This window comes from Tiliqua scincoides, chromosome 2 (assembly GCF_035046505.1).
Source record: "Tiliqua scincoides isolate rTilSci1 chromosome 2, rTilSci1.hap2, whole genome shotgun sequence".
Classification (NCBI taxonomy): domain Eukaryota; kingdom Metazoa; phylum Chordata; class Lepidosauria; order Squamata; family Scincidae; genus Tiliqua; species Tiliqua scincoides.
Genome location: NC_089822.1, coordinates 245,117,781 through 245,143,172, shown reverse-complemented (window position 1 = coordinate 245,143,172; position 25,392 = coordinate 245,117,781). Strand labels below are relative to the sequence as shown.

Below are 25,392 nucleotides of genomic sequence, written 5' to 3'. Positions count from 1 at the left end.
TCCAACACGCCCCTGCCTGTCCCTCCTGTAGAGTTTATAGCCCGGGATTGCGGTATCCCACTGATTCTCCGCATTCCACCAGGTTTCCGTTATGCCCACTATGTCAATATTTTCCCTTGTCACCAGACATTCCAGTTCTCCCACCTTTGCTCGTAGACTTCGGGCATTCGCATAAAAGCATTTATACACGGAATGCCCCAGGATGGGCTGCTTATTCGCTCCTTTGTCCCCGCATCCTCTCATTGTGCCAAACCGTCTATCACATCCCATCATCCTACCTTTCCCAATTTCTTCTCCTACCCTGCCTTTGTCTTGTTGTTCTCTAACCTCCCCATCCTCATCCCATAGGGATGAGGAGTCCCGAACCGGATGCCCCTCGGCTCCTGTCGGCCTTCCCCCAGGGATCAGTTTAAAAGCTGCTCTGCCACCTTTTTAATGTTATGCGCCAGCAGTCTAGTTCCATTCTGGTTCAAATGGAGCCCGTCCCTCTTGTACAGGCCCCGCTTGTCCCAAAACGTTCCCCAGTGCCTAACGAATCTAAACCCCTCCTCCCTACACCACCGTCTCATCCACGCATTGAGACCCCTGATCTCCGCCTGCCTAGCTGGCCCTGCGCGTGGAACAGGTAGCACTTCAGAGAACGCTACCTTTGAGGTCCTGGCTTTCAGCTTCCTGCCTAAAAGCCTAAATTTGGCCTCCAGGACCTCCCAGCTACACTTGCCCACGTCGTTGGTGCCGACATGCACCACAGCCGCTACCTCTCCCCCAGCACTGTCTACTAGCCTGTCTAGACGAGAAGTGATGTCCGCAACCTTCGCACCAGGCAGGCAAGTCACCATGCGGTCCTCACATCCGTCGCAAACCCCCCTCTCTATGTTTCTAATAATCGAATCCCCCACTACAAGAAGCCCCCGACCCCCCTCCCGCCGAGGAGTATCCCGAGTGCGCTCGGATACGGGCCCATCCCCTGGAGAAGGGATCCCCCCTAGGGGATTGTTTCCCTCCTCTCCAGGATGACGTCCTCCAGTCCCGAGACTTCCCACCCGGGCAGCCGAGGAGCTGCACGCCTGAGGTTGGGACGAAGCCTGATCGTCCCCGGAAGTCTCCCCACGGTCCTCCTCTGGCTGCCTGCGCTTCTCCAGGTCGGCCACCAAGGCTTCAAGGGAGCGGACGTGTTCCCTGAGAGCCTGGAGCTCCTTGCACCGAGGACACACCCATGACTTATGCCCCAGAGGCATATAATCATACATGTGGCACTCAATGCAGAACACTGGATAGCCCCCACCCTGCTGCTGGCTGTCTGACTGCATAGCTTTTTTGTTGTTGTTGTTTTATTTATGGGTCCTTTTAAAAACTGTACACTGGATAGCAGCCCTCTTCTCAAGGGAAGAGGAAGGGCAGTGTATGGGGCCCTGGCCTCCTCGCCCTGCTGCTGAACTCGCCCAGATGCTAAACTCTTGTGCCTTACCTGGCACTTAGTTCCCAGAGGCACTTGGTTCCCAGAGGCCACACGCGTCTGCAGAGAGCCTCACGGGATGGCCCGCCTAGCCTTATACTCCTGGCTGGCTCCTCCCCCCTCCTTCCTTCCTGATTGAAAGGGGGCTGGCCTTCCCAGGTGAGTTTACAAAAGCTCAGGAAGGCAAATGGCTGCTGATGGGCGTGACCTACTCTGCAGGCTCCTGAATGGACTGCTTGGATTAGCCTAATGGGGCTCTTAATGGGTTGGGAATTGGCCCTTCCTAGGTCCTTTCCCTCCTAGTTCTGTTCTCTTAGGCTGGACTGTTTTTGTAACCTCAAGCTAGTTTTTATTTGGGTTTGTTTAATTATTTATTGCTCTCTAGATCCTGTGTCCCAATTTACTGACCTGTTTAGGTTATGTTCTAACTTAGATTAGGTTTAACCTGGGTTAAGTATAGGTTTAATTTAAACAAGTAGAAAACCTGCTTTTCACTTTATCCTCCTCCCTTCCTTCGATTAAGTGCTACCTTAGGTGCAGCTAACTTTCAATTTTGATTTAAATGCCTGACCCTTGGGCACTTACTCACGAGTAGGACTCTGCTCCTGCTCACGAGTAGCCCTATGTACCTCCCTTAGGTGCTAACTTTCAATTTTGATTTAAGGTTGCTTTAAAGGTAAGATTAAGGTTAGAAGACAGGGAGTTAGAAAGACAAAGCGTTAGAATGAGTACACTTACCTCCTCCTCCTGCTCCTCCTCCTCTCCTTCTCCAAAACTCAGAGGTCTCCTTGCCTTCTCCTCGCCCAGATGCTAAACTCTTGTGCCTTACCTGGCACTTAGTTCCCAGAGGCACTTGGTTCCCAGAGGCCACACGCGTCTGCAGAGAGCCTCACGCGATGGCCCGCCTAGCCTTAGCCAAGTAATCGTATTTTACAAGCACAGACTCTTTTAATTTCCCAAATTGATTCTAAGTAATTTATTTTTAAATTTTTTATCTAATGCAAAATTTACTTGAATTGTGTCTGATGGAGGAACGAAAACATACCTGAACGCCCATTTTGGATGTTAGCTGTTTTATTACTTGAATGGGGAAATAATAAATCCTTGCCATTTCACCTTTATTAGTAGGCTGATCTATTCTTGGTAAGCTTCATTCACTATAGTAAACTGAAAGAACATCAGCAAATACATGCAGCATTGGAAAACTGGTCACTGAATCACAAGAGCATACACACCCACAGGTGGATCCTCCCATTGAGAGGCAAGAGGCTTGAGTCTTTTCCCCATTACTTTTTAAGGAAATATGCAGTTGGCATCTTTCCGCAGAAGGCGAAACAGCCTTTGGCAGCAAAGCACTGCAGAGAGCCAGTGGTTATTGAATAGCAGATTGTCTTTCTGGCAATGCTGTACTGATGGAATTTTGTACCAGGAGGCTTAGCCTGGGCGGGCAGGCAGGGTTGTGTTCTCATCGAGAGCCCTGCCTACTAAACAACCTCTTTTACTATGCGTTGTCATAAGCTGAAGCTTCACTAAGGAAGCAGAAACATTGAACTCTAGCATGTCCCTCCATTTGGGTGTCCATCACCCAGAGGTATTGTTGTGGTAGCTTGCACCCAATAAAGCACTTACCTTAAAAAAACTTGGTGTTCCAGAAGCTCAAGCGTGACATAATAATGTAATCATGTTGCTCCTGACCTTCCGGGCTCTTGCATTGTTAGCTCTCTGTTCATGCAATGCCAGAGACAAAACTAACAAGTTGGTTCATGGAAAGTTGCAGGCAGCTGAGTCACACTGAGTCAGCAGAATTACACTGCACCTGTGCTGCCACACCCTACTTAACTGAGCCGACTCTGATTGGGTGCTCAGACTACTTAAGCCTTAGCCTGCAGCTCCACCAGGGCAGTAGGTATAAACTGTGGTAACATAAGAACAGCCCCACTGGATCAGGCCATAGGCCCATCTAGTCCAGCTTCCTGTATCTCACAGCGGCCCACCAAATGCCCCAGGGAGCACACCAGATAACAACAGGCTTCATCCTGGTGCCCTCCCTTGCATCTGGCATTCTGACATAACCCATTTCTAAAATCAGGAGGTTGCGCAAACACATCATGGCTTGTACCCTGTAATGGATTTTTCCTCCAGAAACTTGTCCAATTCCCTTTTAAAGGCATCTAGGCTAGACGCCAGCACCACATCCTGTGGCAAGGAGTTCCACAGACCGACCACACGCTGAGTAAAGAAATATTTTCTTTTGTCTGTCCTAACCCGCCCAACACTCAAATTTAGTGAATGTCCCCTGGTTCTGGTATTATGTGAGAGTGTAAAGAGCATCTCCCTATCCACTCTGTCCATCCCCTGCATAATTTTGTATGTCTCAATCATGTCCCCCCTCAGGTGTCTCTTTTCTAGGCTGAAGAGGCCCAAACACCGTAGCCTTTCCTCGTAAGGAAGGTGCCCCAGCCCCGTAATCATCTTAGTCGCTCTCTTTTGCACCTTTTCCATTTCCACTATGTCTTTTTTGAGATGCGGCGACCAGAACTGGACACAATACTCCAGGTGTGGCCTTACCATAGATTTGTACAATGGCATTATAATACTAGCCGTTTTGTTCTCAATACCCTTCCTAATGATCCCAAGCATAGAATTGGCCTTCTTCACTGCTGCCGCACATTGGGTCGATACTTTCATCGACAAGTCCACCACCACCCCAAGATCTCTCTCCTGATCTGTCACAGACAGCTCAGAACCCATCAGCCTATATCTAAAGTTTTGATTTTTTGCCCCAATGTGCATGACTTTACACTTACTGACATTGAAGCGCATCTGCCATTTTGCTGCCCATTCTGCCAGTCTGGAGAGATCCTTCTGGAGCTCCTCACAATCACTTCTGGTCTTCACCACTCGGAAAAGTTTGGTGTCGTCTGCAAACTTAGCCACTTCACTGCTCAACCCTGTCTCCAGGTCATTTATGAAGAGGTTGAAAAGCACCGGTCCCAGGACAGATCCTTGGGGCACACCACTTTTCACCTCTCTCCATTGTGAAAATTGCCCATTGACACCCACTCTCTGCTTCCTGGCCTCCAACCAGTTCTCAATCCACAAGAGGACCTGTCCTCTAATTCCCTGACTGTGGAGTTTTTTCAGTAGCCTTTGGTGAGGGACTGTGTCAAACGCCTTCTGAAAATCCAGATATATAATGTCCACGGGTTCTCCCACATCCACATGCCTGTTGACCTTTTCAAAGAATTCTATAAGGTTCGTGAGGCAAGACTTACCCTTACAGAAGCCATGCTGACTCTCCCTCAGCAAGGCCTGTTCATCTATGTGTTTTGAGATCCTATCTTTGATGAGGCATTCCACCATCTTACCCGGTATGGATGTTAGGCTGACCGGCCTATAGTTTCCCGGGTCCCCCCTCTTTCCCTTTTTAAAAATAGGGATTTTTATTCTCTCTCTCTCTCTCTCTCTCTCTCTCTCTCTCTCTCTCTCTCTATATATATATATATATATATATATATATATATATATATATATATATTACCATATATTATTATGGTACTGCTGCCGGAGACTTTGACGATCGGATAACTGTGTGTGTATATGTTGTAAATGACCTTAGACTGACTGACTGACTGTGATTTGTGGATACTGACTTGGATAAGCTAACGCTGGACTGCTGTACTCTACGTGTATGACCTGGACTGTTTTTTGACTACTCTGTGTGTGCACCTCCTTGCTCTAATATATAACAGCAAATTCAAAGACTCTGTTGTGTCTGCTGGTTTTTTGTCCCCTGCTCTACACTGGGACACACCCAAGGTTCCTTCCAACCTTAACATGCATTGGTTTACATGTAAAAGCCCACCTCTGGACTGCCTGCATCTACTGATCTTCAGTGCTTTCTGGACCCATTGCTTCATGTTTTTGCTGGCAAGCAGTGAAAACATGACTGGCAGCTAGAATGCAGGATGTTGGGCCCAGGTCTTTCTGTGCAGGGTCACACCAAATGGAGGTTTGGGCAGAGTGGTGTCATCCCCTGCTGAAGGTCACCCTTGGTGTGACCTGCACTAGTTGCATCCCTGTAGTGCCATCAGTGACTTGTTTGAGCCTGAGAAGCAGGAAGCAGTTTTCTATGATGCTCCTCCTTCCATAGCCATGACAGCCACTTGGAGGGACCACAGTACGTCAGCTCAGCCTGTCAATGTACTGGAGACTGAGAAAATAATCTACAGTCAGGAGGTCTGTCATGACTCACCTTGCTTTTCTTCAAGCTGCTTTCCACTTACCTCTCCTATCATCTGTCAGTTCATTGCCTTGGGTTGGCATAACCCAAGGAGTTGACTGAAGCATGAGTGAACTTTATTGCTCCCTGGGGTTTACACATGCATGATCTCCGTTGTCCGCCTGCAAATTAAATGGAGCCTCGCACAGGAAGAGCAACTCCCACAGGTCAAAACCACACTCTGTGCTTTCCTATCATCTCACAACATCTCAAACATGATTCCTTTTAAGGGAGGCATCTCGCAAGTTCAGCACTGAGCCACTGAGTGATGAATCAAGAGCAACCACCACACGTGAATCAGTCCAAAATCCCTTCCTTTAGAAATAAGCCATGATTCTTTCTTTGAGAGCAACCAAGATACGTCACAGCTGCAAAGCAGCAAGCTAGCTAGGGAGAAATGCATCTCTCTTTCTCATAATACTGGAATTCATGAAATTGATTGACAAGTAACAAGTTCAGGGCAGACAAAAGGAAGCACAGTACTGTTCTTATTTAGGCGTTAGACAAATTCATAGAATATTGGTCATGAAACAGCTTAGTCATGAGAGTTACATAAAACTTCCACATTTGGAGGTAGTGTAGCACTGAACACCAGATTAATGGTGACATACAACCAGAAAGGGCCGATCCCATCACGCCAAGCTCATGGGTTGCTGGAAAGCACTTGACTCTGGGAAACAGAATGCCACATAAGATGAATTTAGGAAGATGAGAAAAGTCCAGTGCTGGATCAGTACAGAACTTCTGGACCAAGGACAGAACTTTTTTTACCTTCTCAAGTAGTTTGAATCTGGTCAAGCTGCAGGAATCAGACGCAGCTCCCTCATCGAAGACCAGGCGTGAGGTAGTGTGAAAGTTACCATTCTGTGGACCAGCGGGTAAGAGTTACAGCTAAAGCCTCCAAAACTCTGATGGCGAAGGAGGCGAAGTGTAACCATACTGCACCATTCTGTTTCAATCAATACATTTACCATGGCAGAAGAGTCGCAATTCTGCCAGCTTCAAGGATAAAACAGCACTGTGCCGCGGCTGACCGGTTTTATTAGTTCTCATAATTGTCTCTTATTAATTTGTACTCTGCATAATAAAATAAGCACTCACCTTCACAGTCTGTCCAGCTTCAGGACCATCCTGTAAGAAGAGGAGGGACAAACATCAACAACAACAGAGAAAGACACCGAGATCAGAGCAGGCGACGAGGCTCTCCTGGGCATTCAAAAATATTGGCCATTAATAATTTAAATCAAATTTCATTGTGCATTAATTTAGAGCACTCTCAGGGGTACGATTTGGCACCGCTGCATCTGAGAACAGACACCTTGCCACTTCAGACTCTGAACAAATGAGAACAGGAATAAATGCCAGCGTGCTTATCCTCCCCCCCCACCCCACACACACACCTCAGCTCACAATCTCAGAGGCATCTGAGGCATCTGGTGGGCCATTGTGAGATACAGGAAGTTGGACCAAACAGGCCCTTGGTCTAATCTAGAAGGGCTCTTCTTATGTTCAGTCACAGAACCAGTGCAAGGTGGGTCCATAGTATGCCTGCTGGCCCTCTTCCTGAGTGTCACCTGTTCAAAGGTTTGCATGGAGTGCATGTGGTTACCTCTGTGTGTGCATAAGTTCCTGTTCTCCAGGACCTTTCATTTTCCAATGTACCAAGTTGTGTACGTGTGTCTTCATAGCCTCCATATATTTGGGACTTTGGAATGTACCAATTCACACAGTGTGAGTGCGCATGAGTGTAGTCCTCATGAGTGCATAAGGAGGTCTGGTCTAGAGGGTAGAGCCTCCATTTGCCTGAAGATTAACATCCACAAGGTCTCCAGTTCGAGGCCACCGGCACCGTGCGACCTTGAAGCAGCTGGCAAGCTGCAGCTGAGCTGTTCCATCTGCTCGGAGCGTGGGAGGATGGAGGCCAGAATGTTAAACCAGATTGGAGTGTAACACCTTGAATGTAGTGGTTCTTGAAAGAAAGAAACTTCTTTCAATTTGTAAAAATCCCTGCGTGGATTTAATAAGCCTGCCTATGTAAACCGCCTTGAATAAAGTCTTGAATAAAGACCAAGAAAGGCGGTATATAAATACTGTATATTATATTATATATTATATTAATCATGTCCTGGAAACTGGTTTCAGGGCTAGTTTTCCCTTCTATTGGGAGCATTCCCCCATCTTACCTTTGAGTCCCTGACTCCCAGTTCGCCAACAGCTACCATGCTGGTGGGAAGAGAGCACGGGCAGAGGTGCTTGAGAAACCTCTACCACTTTGCAGAACAGAAGGTACAAGACACACACTGAAGTCAGAATGATGTTGAATTGCCCTTTGATTATCAGTGAATGCAGGACACCTAGTGGGCCTAATTCCAGGCACCAACCAGTGTGAGTAAACTCCGAAAAGCCATCTCAGCAGACTAGCATTCAAACCGATGGTGTGTGCTTCTCCAGCTCATAATGTTTGTGAGACTATCCCAGAAGATACCAAATTAATTAGTCAGGATTTTTCGTTTAGGTGAGCTACAATATTGACTTTCTGCTCTCCTGCTGCTGCTGTCAATCCCCACAATGCACAAGAAGATTATAGGTCAGTACCACATGTACAGTTCTTGTGCTGTATTTTGTATTGGCAACCTTCAGTCTCGAAAGACTATGGTATAGCGCTCTGAAAGGACCTCTTGTGCTATGAGGTTCCTCCTTTGTCACAAGACCATATGATAGAGCAAAAACCTTCTTCTGATGGTGAGAATGCACAACCAAAAGTGCTTAACTAACCTGCACAGCAATGGTGAGGGAAGTCCCACCAAAGTGTCGCTCCACCGCATTTCCAACCAGCTGTGTTGTGCGGAATAAATCAGCCACTTCTTCAGGACGCAGGTCACGGAAACGTTCCACGGGACGGAGCGGGCAAACGAGAACATCTGGTTTGTGTACAGTTAAGGTACAACTGCAAAGTTGTCGGTAACCTATTATGAAGGCTGGAAACCCAACCCCATTGCCAGAACCTATGCTTCCAAAGGATGACAATACGCAAGATGAGGACGAGAAAAATTCTGAGCATATTCCAGCCAGTGAGAATTCTTATTCTAAGTTAACTCAGCAACTGGTTCTCACCAAGGGCGCTACACTGTGTTACCTTGAAAATGTCTCTTGTTCAAAATTCTGAAGCCTGTAATGTTTACAAAGAGATCTCTAACATATATTCAAGGAACACAGCTGTCAAAAAAAATTGCACGAATACTCACAAACTATGCGCTTGATTGAAGGTCAGGAGGAAGACATGGGTCTCCAAACCTATGGAAACGAGATAAAGCTTGAGATGTTGTAGTCATTGTCCAAAGGATTTAGGCATTTTAAACTTTGCTGCATAAATGAGGCTGAGTGAGATGACTTCATTCACACTGATCTACCTTTCTTATTGTTGTTTCTGTGCTGTTTAAAAGAAAGGGTCATATTTTAACAAATAAAACCGTCTTGACGTTTCTAGTTATCTGAATTTACAGGGTCCTTACATGCAGCTCCAAATCAAGGCAATTCTATATAAGCAGCACTCTAACAGCCCAATCCTGAACATGGTGGCGTCCAGGGCTCCAGCAGTGTGTCCTGTGAGTGCCGCAGCTACCACCAGGGTCTCCTCGGGGGAAGGGAGTGTTCACTCTGTTCCTCTGGGCAGACAGCTGCCAGTGGCAAGGGGTCTCGTCGGCCCTGTACCCATGTTTGGACGGGCGCAGAGTCGAGGAGGCTCGTGTCGGGCTGCCCGGCTTGGGAGGAGGGTTAGGATTAGGTGGCAGAGGGTGCTGCCATCCCTGCCCCCCTCGTGGGCCTGATCCTTACCTCCCTCCACCCTTCCTCTGCCCCATTTTGCCCACTCCCCGCCTCATCCCCCACCCCAAAAACACTCACTGCCGGCTGGTGCTGCATGAGTGCTTGCTGGTCAACTCCTGGTACTGGCCCAGCACCAGCGCTCCCTACTTCCCAGGTGCTGTAAATGTGCTTTATGGCACATTTATGACACCCAGAGCTGGTGCTGAGTATTAGCGCCAGCAGTAACAGAGCTGTGGATTGGGATCAAATTCATCTTAAATTCTGATCATTCATGGGGGGAGGGAGATTGCTGAGGTTCAGGCCATGTTGGGATTTTGGCTGATCAGTCTGTTGAAATAACTGCTTTATGTTGCAAATGACAATAGTTTTTGGTCATAGCATTCCGGTTCTGGGGGCACAGAATTTGCTCAAGTTACATAATCAAGTCTTTTTTGCAATGGTACTGTGGGCACCACAATTAAGAATATCTGCTGTATTAAGAATCTGTTCCTTAGTGGATTGAAAAACTCCATTGACAACATTTGGGACAGACTGGTGTATATTTGTTTAGCCTAAGAGGTATTAGAAAACAATCAGTTTATCTTCTGATGGGAGTTCTTTCTTGGTTCTGCAAGGTTATTCTTCTGCCTGGAGCATAAGGAACTGGAGGGCTTAATAAAGCGCTAGTAATTTATTTGTGAGTCTTTCTAGCACAGTGTAGAAAGTGGCTTCATAAACGATGCTATTGGTTGAACCGTGAGCCCAAGGGGATTGCAGGAAAGTTCCTGTGCAGCCGTGATTTCCATACCGGGAATAAAGGAAGAGAAAAACTAATTAATTTTGCCCATAAAAAAGGGAAATTCCTGTCAACACTAAAAAACAGGAAAAGGGACATTTGTTTAATCCAAGTTCATTTTTCAAAAGGACAGAAGGGAAACCATTACCGCAGGGTGTCTGACACTTAAGTAGATAATTACCCTTCTTATGCAGCACTGCACAATTATTATGGGTCAGTGAACCATTTAGAAATGAAGAATATCTTTTTACTTACCTCTAGCAAAAACCTCTTACCTCTAGCAGGTCTTAACATTCAGGTTCCCCCACCCCCATTTTTTTTAATGCCTTTCAGAATTCCACACCCGCCATCTCCCTTCAGATTCTGCATTCTGGGCTCGATGCACTGTGCAGCATTAAAATCCCAAGTGGCATACATTTTCGCACCCATTCAAATGCACAGTTGGACTGCGATCTTCCAGAATGAAAGGAACAATCAACAGACCCATAGTGATCAATACTCTCTCTCTTGTCTCTCCCTGCAGTTTTTGTCATGGCTTCCTGTAATTCTGGCTTGTTTGATTAACGTCAGTTGTACTTATCGTGATTATGAGATGGGTCGAGTCATTCTGAGAGAGGCGGGATGCAATTTTTAAATACTGTGTATGCAGCACCATCCTCTTAGTGTGTTTGATGAGGTAAGTTCATGACTTGAGGTTTCAAACCCTGGTTTACAGGAAACCTGGTTGTATCTTATTGGTGCTGAGAAACTCCTTAAGTACTGTTAGCAGGGAGGGAAACATTTAATTTAGCAGGGCGGATAGAGGCACTGGGGAGATCGCGTGTGCGCGCATCACACCCTTCTGGAATCCAATCAGTGCGTTCTTTCCAAATTCTGAGGACATGCTCTGTGGTTCATAACTGCGCTGAAAAAGAACTTGTAGAAGCCACCAAAACCGTCCCTCACAACAGGGATGAGACAAGATTAATTAGACCTAAGTCACTCCTGACAGATGTTTATGCAGCTTATTTTTAGAACCTTCCATTTATGCAAATTCCACAACCTCCCTTGAGAAAGGTTCTGCTGACCAACTCCTCTCTTATTCAGATTTCCCTCCCATAATATTTCTCCTCAAGTTTATATCTCTCTCTTTGTTGCCCTGCCTACGACAACCAAGGTGAAGAACACAACCCTTCTTTCGTTAAATGAACACTTTACGCAAGTGAAAGTCTTCCCATAACTTTGTCTCTTCTGCAGTTTACACAAGTCCACTTGCTTCCCTCTGGCACTGAAGGGTCAATTCTTATGTAACTTTTGGGTGGGGGCATATGCAGCCCAATCTTATCTGCTACTGGCCCAGGGTGTGCAGTATCAGTGATGCATGCTATGTGCTGGCAGGAGACCAGATAGCCTGAGAGATATAAGCAAAGAACATTTTTACTTACTCTGTTCTAGGCCACCTAGTCTCCAATGGGTCTCCTCAGAGCTATGCCAATTCTTTAACTGAGGTAAGTCTAAGGAAACTCAGAGGATGGGTCCAAGCTAGGAAGGGGGATAGGACTTTGTGTGCACAGTTGCTGCTAAGTTCATCCCTCATCCCACCTCCTCCAGAGCCCACTCCCTGTCCAAATACACTCCACCACCAACTTAACAGTGACAATGGAGTTCTGTGGGCCGATTCAATAGGGAGAAGATGGGGCAGGAGTGGGCAGATTGGGCCTGGGAGGGGAGGGGTTTTGACAGCACCAGCACACAGCAAATTCCAAGGCCCTTTCCAGGCCTGATCTGCCTGGAATGGATCAACACAGACTTGCACCAGCGATATTGCTGGTGCAGATCCAGGTTGACCCATAGTGGCTGCTGGGACTTACCTGAGGATACTTCCAGCAGCCCAAAATCCCCCGCGGGATGCAGTTTAGCCCGCGCCAGCACAGTTGCACCAACACATGGGGATTTAGGTTGGGTTGAATTGTAAATGTTTTGGATGATCTCATTTAAAAAGGAAGCACTCTGAATTGTAAAGGGATAAAGGGCTCACTCCTCTTCCCACACAGAGTTAGGCACATCTCAGAAACAACCAAAACAAAAACTCCTCATAATGAAGTATATTCAAAGCACGGTGGCTTTGATTGAATTCAGTTTTAATGAATACTGGTAGACACACTAAACCTGTCAGCTGAAATATTCAGTGAGTACAGTTTGTATCCTGGTCCCATCCCGATGAATGCGCAGGAGTCCTATCAGTGAGCAAGGACAAACTGGTGGGGTGGGGGTTGGCCACAGTTTATTTTAAACGGTCCCAAAACATGAGACTGGCGGATTGCAAGGCTGCGTATGCTTGCACTGGCTTGCATTTTTCAGCAGAAGTGGAGTGGAATTTTTATTGTTTTAAATAAGAACTCCCAACAAAGCAAAAACAAAGCTAAAACGCTTTATAGGTAGTGACATCCTGACAGCACAGAACTACTTCTCCATCTCAGGGGCCAGCAAAGTAACTGCTGCTTAGCATGGCAAATCACTTGATATGCATCAAGTGTCTGAAGTGGCAGGAGAAGACAAAATGGTTGATCTTTCGCCAGACAAATCAAGGAGGTGACTTTGCCTCTCTCTCTGTCTCTCTTTTTCTCTCTCTGATATTTGAAACACTGTCAGATCTACAGCGTTCGTCTCTCTTTTTCTGAACTCACTTTACATTTGTCTTTGACCAATTTCACTCATCTGGTATTGTTCTTGGCAGCATGATATAGAGCTCTCTTTATTTGGCCGCACGCAGGTCCTCCTGCTACGTCAAGGAAGATCACTTAGTAATCTCCCTTTCTGCCCAGCTCCAAAGGCACTCACATGCAGGGATGGAAACTTGAGTCAGGTGACTCAAGTCCGACTCACAAAAATCAGCATTTTCGCTGACTCTTGCACACTCGAGTCAGCTGGACCAATGACTTGAGAATTGACCCGAGTCTGAGGCCACTGACTTGGCATTCAGTCCCCACACATGCAGGCTCGAGTCTGTCTGTGTCTAGGTGTGCTTGCTTACTTTTGTCATGGTGTGAAAGACCTCATGCAGCCATCATTCAGACCAGGCAATCAGCAGGGAGGTTCCAGCCAGAAGGCAGGGAAGGGTCAATGTTTGCTTTTGTATCCAAGCAAGGGGGGGGGGGAGGCGGGAGCAGACTCTCTTGTCCATCTCTGAAGGAACTGATTATCTTTGGACAAAGGATAGGCAGTCTGATTTGTTTCTTTGCATGAGGGAGAGCAGGAGGAGGAGCCCAAGGGGTAATTGCCTTGAAATTAGCTGGAGAAGCCCAGGGAAAAAGAAGGCAGGGAAGAGGGGGGGAGGTTCATAGCAATCATGCTTTCCAACCGTATGGCTGCTGTGAGCTCCATTGTTACTTGGGAGTAGATAGCCCAACTGAATGACCAGCACAAATGGAACTACTTCTGACTAGAGCTGCAAAGGATTGGGTCATCCTGGTAGTCCTCACAGCTGCTGCACATGACCTCCTCCCTCTTGCCGCTTCTGTCCCCACTCCCACGCAGTCCGTCCCATCCCCTCCTGCCTTGTTTACAGATGGGCAGGGACAGCAGGGGAGTGTTTAAAGAGAACTCAGACACACACACACTGCAGAAGCTCTGTTTTTTCCCCCCATGGAATTGCAGCTTGCTTTTTAAAGGGAAAGACTTGTGGCTCAAGTCTCTTCGAGTCACAGAAATGCTCCAGGCAACTCAGAAAGTGTCCCCCTTATGACTCGTTGTTTAGTCGTGGGCAGATTAACCAGATGTCAAAACCACAAAAGAGGACAGGGCACCCTAAGATGTAGGACATCCAAGAAAAATGTAGGATAGGAGAAAATGAAAGCTAGAAACACTTGCATATTGATTTCATGTGATTAATTTAAACTCTATTATTACTTATTAAATTTTAAACATTACATATAATTTATTGCATATAATTTATTAATTATAAGAAGGCTATGTGCTGCCTGTAGGGGTCTCCTCACAGGGTAAAGAAGGATGTTTAATTTATTTTCCAGAACATGAGGCTAAAAAAGAAGACATTGCCTGGAAAAAGAGGGTGTCTGGTCACCCTGGTCATGGAGACAGGGACTCGGGACTCAACTCGAGTCAAGTCGCAATGGATTTGCCCATCCCTGCTCACTAGCAAAGAGCACTCCCCAGTCACTTATGCAAGTGCCCACTAGATGAATACACACATGTGTACCCACTGAACAGTAGTCAAGGCACATAGGCCTCTATCCCCTGTCACTTCTTTTCCCAAAGTGAAACTGCACATGTCTACAATCACCCAGATCCAATGCAAAGGCTGCACAGTCAACATTGCACATAAGCATATCATGTTTCAGAAGGTATTAGAAGGCCTCCTGGAGGCTTTAGAAAGGCACTTCCACGCTTGGCCAAAAATGTGTGGTCTCCCCCAGTCCAGATAGGACTGGAAGGTGCTTACGGTCACGTCTAGAAGTCCTCTAATGGCTTCCACCTGTGGATTTAATTATCTGTGGGTTTTTGTATCTGCAGTGGGTCCGGGAAAGGAACCCCTACAGATGCAAAGGACTACGTGCACTTACTATAGGATTCCCTCTTATCTGCAATTTCTGGTCAGTTTGTAACCTCTGCAGATACCAGGGACACCTGTATCATTATCAAAGTCACAAAAAGTAAAAAAAAGAAAAAAGGAAAAAAGAGAGATTAGATTCATAAGGCAATGTGTACTTAAGCCCATTGTAAGTGATACTATGAAAATGCACCAGCAATTAGGATTGAGACTATAGAACTTGCACATCCTTCTCTGCAGACAGGTGTTCCCAAAAAAGCCATCCCACTGTGTGAGAAGGAAAACACAAAAGGAAGAAGTTACATGTGTTCCTGTCTCCTGAATTTTTAGTGGCTTGTTTTACCTTGTTCTAGAACAGGGGTATCCAAACTTTTTGGCAGGAGGGCCACATCACCTCTCTGACACTGTGTCGGGGGCTGGGGAAAAAAAGAATTAATTTACATTTCAAATTTGAATAAATTTACATAAATGAATATATTAGAGATGGAACTTATATGAATGAATGAAGGTCTTGCAACAGCTCAAGGCCTATAAAAGGCCTTGAACAAAGCAAGACCGGCCTTTCCTTCGCTGCCGCTGCTGCATCACAGACGTGAAACAGCAAGCAGTGGAGGAAGCCCTCATCCCACAACTCACGTGAGAGATTGAACAGTTGCCCTCAGGCTGAGAGCAGTTGCATCGGGCCAGCACAGGCTCCAGCAAGTCTCCAGAGGGCCAGAGGCTTATTGGAGACTGGGGACTCCCCGTGGACCAGATTGGGAGTCCCTGAGGGCTGCAAGTGGCCCCCAGGCTGGGGTTTGGACACCCCTAATCTAGAAGGACACAATGGCAACTGAACCACTGTTTCTCGTATCACTCCTGTACTTAAGAATTCCAAGGCATGGTCTGAAGGTGAAAAGAACCCTACTGAAACAAGAGCTGAGTCTGGTTGAAATATAGAGGGGAGACTTCCTGGGAAAAGGATGCAGACTGTTTTCAGTTCCATCATGGAAGGAAGGCAAAATATTTTGTAATCAATAAGGTGCCAATCTCATTGTGTCATCTTATAGTTGCAACACCCCATATTGTCCCAAAATTCTTGGTACTGACATCTTTCCCTTACCACTGAGTTTCTTGTACCTGTTTTGAGATGCTCAGAGGCACTTGGACAGATCATTCATCTCTACATACAAGTATTGTACATTTTTAATAGTCTCTAAAAGAAAACTTGTCCTAATTCGCATTTCAGTCTGTGATAATCTCTTCTGGCTGAAGGTGTACCACCTATTACAGAATGGTTCTCAGCAAGAGTCCTGTTGTGTTGGGGATTAAGGCTGCACTCATCCTTAAAAGCCTTATAGTTTTTATTGCCTTTGAACAGCAGTACCTCATTTCACAGTCACACACAGAGGCTGCATAATCTGTCACAATGCTTTCTAAGGGGTTCGGCTACAAAATCCCTTTCTACAAGCACAGAGTATGTAAGATGCCTCAGTGGACAAGACATTTCATTTTTAATAGCCTTGGAATATATGCCAATCTGCTGGGAAGGAAGACTTGCCTCTTTGGATTGATGATCAGTATTTAAAGGCCAGGGACCTGATCCACTGGTAAATTCTGCACACCCACTTTGGGTGGAGTTGGTAAAGACAAATTACTAAGGGACTGTACCCCACAACACCAGACCAATGTTTGTATGATGAAAACAAGAGGCAATTGTGGCATATTTCTATAAAGCAGTGATTTTCAACCTTTTTTGTGTTGTGGCGCACTGACATGGTACTAAAATTGTCAAGGCACACCATCAGTCTTTTGACAATTGACAAGGCACACCACACTTTCAGTAGGGAGCTCACATCCCCCAAAGGCCCTAATAATATATAACTCTCCCCCAAACTCCCACAGCACAGCTGCAGACCATTCATGGCACACCAGTGTGCCATGCACAGTGGTCAAAAATGGCTGCTATAAAGACTGATAAGGAATGTGCTTCTATCTGAGTCAAAGTGAGACATCCCTGTGATTATCTGAGCAAAAGTAAAACAGAGGAATCAGAGGAAGTAAAACAGAGGAAGTAGAGATAAGCATTACGGGAGGGGCCTACCACACCGTATCAAATCAGTTGGGTGACGGCTAAAGCGGTTACTAAATGCCTGTAGAACCATTTGCCATTATGGTGAAAGAATTCCCTCAAATATTAGGTGGGATAACAACACCACATATATCCATTCATAAGCACATGCATTGAAGATTACCCAAACCAAGCACTTTAAGCTTGCTGATTCAAATGGATTTCAGTGAGTTAACAATAAGTCTTGAGCAGATGGGAAATGCTGAGGTTACACGTCAAATGGGAATTTAGCCCAGATTGACAGGCAGTATATAAGGTTGTCAACTTTTGTATTTTCCTGCCCCGTGTTTTCCAGGTTTCTTGAGGCTACTTGGCAAATGAAAATATATGCCCCTCCCCCCAGTCTGGCCAATTAACTGTAGCTACCCCTCCAATATGATACCTGTGCAAAGGCGGGTGGGGGATGTCATGACAGTGAAGAGATCAGCCTTCTCAGCCTGTTAATTTTAGTACATTTAAAACACACACACACACACACACACACACACGCACACACACACACACACACACACACACTCACTCACTCACCAGCTGATGAGTCCCTCGCAAAAACAGAAATTTCTGATTTTCAGTACAGGCGTACCCCACGTACATGAGAGTTATTTCCTTTGCCTGTTTTACCTGGTGAGCCCTTTCAGCCAGTGACCTATCTTCTCACTGAATGTAAAGCACCATGGATCTAAAAAAGAACAACAGATCTTCAACATGCTGTAGTTGAGGAAAAAGTAGCTCACAGGTGCTTCCACAGCTATACAATGTCCTGAAGTCAAATTTATTTTCCATTCCTTAAAAAAAATGGTTGGCAACCTTCAGTCTCGAAAGACTATGGTATAAGCCTACAGCACCTGGTATTCCCAGGCGGTCTCCCATCCAAGTACTAACCAGACCTGACCCTGCTTAGCTTCCAAGATCAGATGAGCTTGGGCATGTGCAGGGTAACAAAACAAGTAGTATCATGAGCAGTGATTCTACCCAGAGAGCAGCATCACCCACCAATGTTTACCAAGATGAGAAAAATACATGTTTTTTGAAACCAATTTCTGGAGGCCGCTGGGAAGGGGTAAAAAATGCCTGTTGGTAATGAGCCATGATTTGTTTTAATCTGAAAGCAGCAACAAAACTTTAAAATGTACTTTTTCCAGGAAACATACCCATAAGCCAGAAAGAGGATCTCATGGTATGCCCATGGAAATGAGTTCTCATCTTCTCAAAAATCAGCTGATTTAAAATATTCAACCACACACATCACACATTCTCCATCTTGTTTTCGCTCCTAATCTCCTCTGCCTCTTCTTGGTATGCCTAAGAAAAATCATTAAGATTAATCAAATTATCTTAACATCAGCAATCTTGATATAGCAGCTTTGTGCATGTTTACATGAATACAAAGTGCAGGATTTAAGCAGCGAGAGTGAGAATTGCCCGTTCCAGCGGAACAAAAGGAAATCAATATAAATCTCCGACAGAGATCTGGGTGTGCTATGCCGATAAACCTGATGCGTTAAACCTACATCAGGCAGGGTTTATTTGACAGCCTTTGCACAACCTATTATTTAATACAGCCTGTCCCATAACCCTGTAGCAGCTGCACAGAAATCATCTGAACAACCGCAATTGCCACACAACTTGCAAGAACAGGCAGACATGGAGTCAGATCGGCCAAGAGATAGCCGTCAAGGCAGTCCTGGAAGCAAGGTACATGGTTCAATTTGGAAGCACTGGTTAGCCCTAGAGAATGGGGCGGGAAACAGTGAGATAAAGAAGACAGCAGGAAAGATCTGGGTTGGCAATTACCCAGAGGATGACATGCACTAGTATAGCTAAGGAGAAGCAAGGTGGGTGATACAGAGCCCTGGATATCATGCCTGAGAGGGTGCCAAGAGACCTTCCAGTAGCACCCAGGAGGTGTTCTGAGGCATGGGGAGGCTGCACACAGCTTTTCCAAGCCTCAGAAGGCTTTTGGAGGCCCTGAAACAGCACTTCCAGTTTTTGCCACAAACCAGAAGTGCCTTTCAAAAGCGTCCAGAAGGCCTTCTGAGGCCCAGAGGGATGTATGGGGGTGCCAAAAAATATGTGCCCCGGGGTGCCTAGCTATGCCACTGAGTCAAAAACCCATGCAAGAGATCAAGAGGCAGTGGTGGCAGTTTCGGCAAAGCACATCCCTCTACAAAGCACTCTTTGCTGCGGCTTCTGTGTTGTTACCATTTTACGACTTCATTGCGCTCTGTGATGTCATTGTCTCTGTTGTTCTACACTGTTTACCTCCTCGAGTGTATTGCTACTGAGGAATGGCTTCTCAACTTACTAGGTAAATAATAGAAGTACAGACATAGGCAATGCCATTAACAATTAACATGAAGTAGAGTCACCAATTGTAACAGTGCAATCCTACAGTGTAACTACTCCTGGAAAGAGACTTGCACATAGTCAGGCCGGGCCCATTGATGAAGCTATTTGAAGTAGTCACCACAGGCAGCAGTTTGGGGGGTTAGATACTGCTGCCTGCCTACTTACCTCCACTCTTCTGCCTTCTCCTTCCACTTCCTGGACTGGCACAAGGACAGAGAAGAAGACAAAATGTAGAGCGGAGGAGAATTCTGAGTGAGAACATTTGAGAGTGGGTCGAGCAGAGGCTGGCACATCATCAGGTAAAGGGGGGGAACATGTGGCGTGCTGCCTCACATGACAGAAGGTCTTGAGCTAGCCCCATCCACAGAGCATGCCCAGAAGAGAAAGTTGTAATGTACTTAATTCTTTTCCCCATATGCGCCCATGTGCAACGGACCTGCTGTAATATGTTCACTTCCTTTTCTGCATGGATTTCTAGTTTTCTTCTATAGATTGAGGGTGCAAACCTAACCAACTTTCCAGCACTGACATAGCTATGCCAATGTGGTGTGCTCTGCAGTGGGGAGGCAGTCAAGGAGGCCTCCTCAAGGTAAGGGCAAGTTTGTTACCTTACTTTGGGTCTGCATTGCAGCTAGGTCAGTGCAGAAAGTTGGTTAGGATTGCACCCTTATTCATTTAAGAGGAAGCCAGAGCACTACCGGCTTGGTCCAGGATTCTGACTTGGTCCTCAAAACCGACTGTTAAAAGATCTGTTATGTAGCAGCAGGGATGTGCCAGAGTCACTTCCTTGAGTCCTGAATCTCCGCACCCTGGGCTCTAGTTACCCATGAGTCGTAACAGGCAACCATCGCAACTAGTCCAGGTCATTTTTTCAAGTCATTTTTGACCCAAATCAAAGTTTTTTTAAGAAACAAGTTGAACCACGGAAGCAGTAAAAAAAAAAAAAAAAAGCAAGTAAGCAAGCACACACAAAAAACAGTTGCAAGAACACACAAAAGCACATCACGACTTGAGTCTATTTGAGTCTTTTCATTTTTAGGGTAAAACCACAGAACAGTGCCCAGGTTTTTGGCAAGTGTGACTCAAGTCACCACGAGTCATGAAAACGGTGCATTTTGGCGACTCAAGTCGAGTCCACAAGTCACAAGTTCCCTTTCCTGTGTAGCAAGGCTTGGACCCAGAAAAACCACTGTTAGTATGTTGCTACATGGACCAGCGGTTTAATTCGATATACAGGTGGAACCTCTTTATCTGCGGGGGTTCAATTCCTAGACCCTCTGTGGATACTGAAAATGGCGGATAAAGAAGTCCACGGTTTTCACAGTCCACCTTTGCTCCAAACATGACCATAGCCTTGTTCTGGTTGTGACTGGGGGCATTCCAAGCCTCAGAGAGACCATGCAGGGTGGCATGTGGCCTCTCTGAGGCTCAGAAAACCTCCCAGATGCAATCTGAATGAGGTTTAGGTTGTGTCTGGGAGGTCTGCAGAGGGGTAATCCGGGGGTTCGGCATTCACGGCGGGACAAATCCGTGGATGCTGAATCTGCAGATAAAGAGACCTTACCTGTAACGCAGTTTCACATGCCCTTAAGACAAGGCTGCTGTCTAAGCTTCTTTGATATATTTCAGAAAAACAGTGGATCAAGTTATTGGTTAACGTAATACTGCTGACTTCACTGGAAGACTGAAATTGTAAATACCAATGGCAGCTGGGGAGGGAGGGGTGTTTTTGCTCTTGTTGCTTGCTGTGTTGGCTGGAGATAGATTCTGCTCCAGAAACAGAGCCTGAAAATTGGGCTACGCAACTGTAACATATTGCTGGAAGGGAAAGCAAAGTGAGCAAAGTAATCAGCACTCGCAGTTCTGGCTACATGGTGGTTTTGAAAACATGCATCATCGCCAATTGTTTACTTCCACATTTAACAGAGTTTAGCTGAGTTAGGCACCCACTTGTGAAAGCAGACTGATGAAACGTGGTTGTGCCAAGCTGAGGTGGCATCTGGAGAGAGCTGGTGCCTTCACAAACACAATGCAGTTGTATGCTTCATCCCAGGAGACGCCTCCATAGTTTTTTTTAGCAAGATCAGTTGAATTAGGGACCCCCTTTTACCCTGGGTTGCTGCTTTTATGCCATTTTTTTAATGCTATGGCTGTTTTTTTATTTACTCATACCATTTAGCTTTGTAATTTTAAATTGTAATTCATATGTTTTCATTTATATCAGCAGCGTCCAAAGTCGCGATGAAAATGCAATCCCCATTCAGACAGCAACTTTTCGCTCTGCCTCTGCATAGCTCATCTAGTGGATAGATCTGGGCACCAGGATGCTTTTGGCAGTCACATTTGTTGCCCAGCATCCCAGAAGGCTGGGCAACAGGATGTCTGGGCAGATGCGACTGCCCAGAGTGTTCCAGTGTCCAGATCTACCCAGCAGAGGAGCTGTGAGGAGGCCGAACGAAAGAGTCTGCTCATCAGGCAGATGGATCCATCCAAACCCCAGATCAGGCCCTTGGGCCAGAGTTGGAGTGGCCCTGATTTATATGAACATAGGAAAGGTGGCATATAAATTGTTTAAATAAGTTTCTCTCCATCAGCTTTTATTATGTCTGAATCATAAAATATGGGTACTACTTTGACATTGATCTCCCCCTCCAAGTCAAGATTCTGATCGTTTCCAAAAGAAAATAAACATAAGAGGCACAATCAAGCCCTCCATACATTTGGGTATTCCTTTGCACAAACAGCACACACAGGTCCTCCTGCCTTTGGATCTTATGTCAAACTTTCCTTAAAGTGGGTTCCACTGAGTCCTGTGGGGGAGTTTGCGCCCTAGGCAGCCTCCTTGGGTATGGGAGCATTTGCTCCCAGGGTAAGCCCTTGCAGACCCAGTGGGTCAACTCAGACCAACGCAGCTCCATAGCTGACAAAAGTCCGCATTGACCCAGAAAGTGGATCAGTATTCAGTGTGTGTGCTGATAAACCCACCTCACTGGGCCTGATCCACCATCCTCTCTGCCCCAGTCATCGCCCCATTCCACCCAGCCCTTCTGCCCTGTTCCACCTCCATCATGGCCCCACCTGCTCTGGTGAGTCTTCGCCCATCCTCAAGCGCACAGGTGGTCGCGCCAGCCTTCCGCTAGCAACCCAGCAGCACATGCTGGTGGAGGCTGCTTTGCAAATGCTATAAAGCAGCCTCTGCCGGTGCAACACACATTACATCAACACCCAGCTAGCATAGGATTGGGCTGTGAGTGTGAGAATGGGGGATATTAGACCTTGTTGTGAGGTAATGGCTTTTGCTTAGAAATGACAATGTATCTTGGTAGAACTGGGCCATTATTTCCCCTCCTTTTCTAATTGGCAAAGGAGAATCTTGAGTTGGCATTGGAAGGTTTACACTGGGATTCACCATCTCCTCATCCCTCCTTGGCTTCTGAGTTCGAACGCTGTGACACTGTTGTAGTGTTGATAACTCATGTGGCTTTGGGAATTCACTCAGCCCTATGTCTCTCTCTCAGGTCCCAACTAAACAGTAAACGCAAGGGCATGTCACAAAAATTTCACCAGTTGAAAAAAGAGAGAGGAGGGTGGAAAAATGGTGTGGAGGCGCGATTTAGAATGGAAATGCAACATGAGATGGAGGTCTTTAATCACTTTCCCTCCCATGGCTACTCTACTCCAAATTGCCTTCAGAGCTGTTTCCCTGACTCCTCCCAGAGGGTTCCAAACCTTTCCCACGGTTAATTGTACTTTATGTTCAGAATAGTTATTTCTTATTCTCTTTCATGGCCTAAGCTAACATGGTGCGTAGGGCATTTAATTGGCAGAAGAAACCTGAAGGCCTAATCATTTCACTTCATACCACAAAGTAAGGCTGTCTATGTGAGCTCTTCAGAGTTCATTCAACATACGAGCTGTGATTTCAGGGTGCCATGGGAGAGAAGCAGCATGCCATTTTCACCAAGAGCAATAACTTCAGAGAATAAGGAAGTCTTTAAATAGCTCCTTCTGAGAACACAATGCCACTCCTCCTAAACCTCACCCTGTTTTGGAAAGGTTCAAGGCTTGGAGCTGGTTAGAACCAATTGAAGACTATTCTGGGGGCATAAGAACATAAGAAGAGCCCCGCTGGATGAGGCCAAAGGCCCATCTAGTCCAGCTTCCTGTATCTCACAGTGGTCCACCAAATGCTTCAGGGAACACACTAGACAACAGACGCAACCTGCATCCTGGTGCCCTCCCCTGCATCCGGCAATCAGAGGCAGCCTACCGCTACCTTGAGAGAAAGCCTTTTAAGTAAGACATGGCAACCTCCCAGTATTCACTGCATGGGATCAACCAGTCACTTTTGAATAGGAATGTTTTCACCTTTTGCTGGATTAGTTGAAACTGGTCTTATTTTTTTGTTTACTCCATACTGTTAAGTCAATGGGTTGTTTAGGGACTAATGGCGCAATCCTAACTCTCAGTTCGCCTGGGAGGGTCGCAAGTGTGCCATAAAGCTGTGCCTCCTTGAGGGGAAGCCAGGCCGGTGCTCTGAGAAGCGCCGGCCTGCAGAGGCTGACAGGTGCCTCCGCGCCGGCTTCCCTTCTGGTGCTTACGTTGGCCCCGCAGGGACGACGCAAGTGAAAAAGGTAGGCGTGGAGGGGCAGGGAGGAGGAGGGAAGGAGGCGTTCCTGGGAGGAGGGAGGGAGGGCGATGGGTGGGGCGGGTGGGGAGCAGGAGGCGGGGCTGGAATTTAGCAGTTATGAATTCAGTTATCCCAACCCCCATTCCCAGGGAGAACGGAGCTGCTCCGCTCTCCTTGGACTTGTGCCAACCTCAGGAGGTGGCGCAAGCCTGAGGAGACCCATTGGGGCCAGCAGCCCTTACCCAGGGGTAAGGGGAAGAGTTTCCCCTTGCCTCTGGCTAAGCCACTTCTGGCCACAATCCTGCGCTGGATACAATGCAAGTTAGGATTGTGCCCTTAAGCTTGTTGGTCAGGGAAATGTGGGCCTGGGAAGGGTAAGAAAGGATTGGTGATCATTCTTTACTCAGGGGTAAGGAGAGGGCTGGATTACAATTTCTTGAGAATACTCAGGGTGGGACTGGTTAGGTCCCCCTGGGCTACATCTGTATTCATACCCTCAAAGGTTGATCAGCCTGAGGAGGTGAAACAGCGATAGGGCTTTAAGGTCCAAAGGCAGAAGGGTTGCAGGAACCATCCTGTGAATGACTCACTGCTCTGACAAAGGCTGGATTTGCCTGGTTGAAAGGGATGAGTGTTCTGGGGCTGGAATAAACCCATAGTGCTCTTTGTAGATCAAATTAAATCCGCTGCAGAGTACAACTTAGAATAAAATTAGGGCAGAATTTGAATCCAACATTGCCTTATGTCTTCATTGAGTGTGGTGGCAAAAGCTGTTTCTCTAAACGTAGGGTTCCCAACCTGTGGTCTGTGGACCACTGGTGGTCCACAGCACCCCCCCCCCAGGTGGTCCATGATGTTTCTGGAGAAAAAAGAAAAAAAATGCCCTTCCAGGAAGAAAAAAAGCCTCTGCAGAGCCAGCAGCTAATCAGATTATCTCAGAGCCAATCAGAGCATAGCCTTTCTCTGTCTCCTGCCTCCCCCTCCACATCCCTTCCCTCCTTGTCTGTGAGTGCCCAGACAAGCAAAAAAGTGAAGCGCAGGCGCGTGCATGTTTGTGCAGCCTCCTGGCTTAGCTGCATGCAGAGGAGAGATGGCCTGCCTCCCTGCCTCCAGCCTGCTGCCTCCATTCCTTGACCCTGTGCCTTCAGGTGAGCCCTGGCAGCCTGGTTTCTCAGGAGTCGGATGAGGACTCCAGTCAGCCTGGGAGGTCCCTTTTGTAGGTGGGCAGGGGGGGCCTGAGGAGGGGGAGGAATGGGAGTAATGAGGAGGAGGAGGAGGAGAAGGAGAAGGCTCCCAAAGGCATTGCTGGCTGGCTGGCTGGGGGGTTTCCTGGGAGTGGGTTTCTCTGGATGTGATTTCCCTGGGAGTCCGGACTCCAGCTGACCAGGGAACACAGAGGAAGGGAGCTGGAGGCAG

General features: G+C 46.7%; 1 protein-coding gene and 1 pseudogene across 13 annotated transcripts in view; both read right to left on the bottom strand.

Moving 5' to 3' along the window:
• The window catches only part of FHIT (fragile histidine triad diadenosine triphosphatase), a 1,225,929-nt gene that overhangs the window by 252,593 nt on the left and 947,944 nt on the right, over window positions 1–25,392 (bottom strand). For all 13 annotated transcript variants that reach the window (XM_066616396.1, XM_066616392.1, XM_066616401.1 and 10 more), the window contains 2 exons: window positions 8,514–8,659; window positions 6,840–6,869 (listed from right to left, as the gene is read on the bottom strand). In XM_066616396.1, the coding sequence (XP_066472493.1) occupies window positions 6,840–6,869; window positions 8,514–8,659 (176 nt within the window). The remainder of the gene's footprint in view (window positions 1–6,839; window positions 6,870–8,513; window positions 8,660–25,392) is intronic.
• LOC136642552 (5S ribosomal RNA) lies at window positions 17,831–17,950 on the bottom strand (annotated as a pseudogene).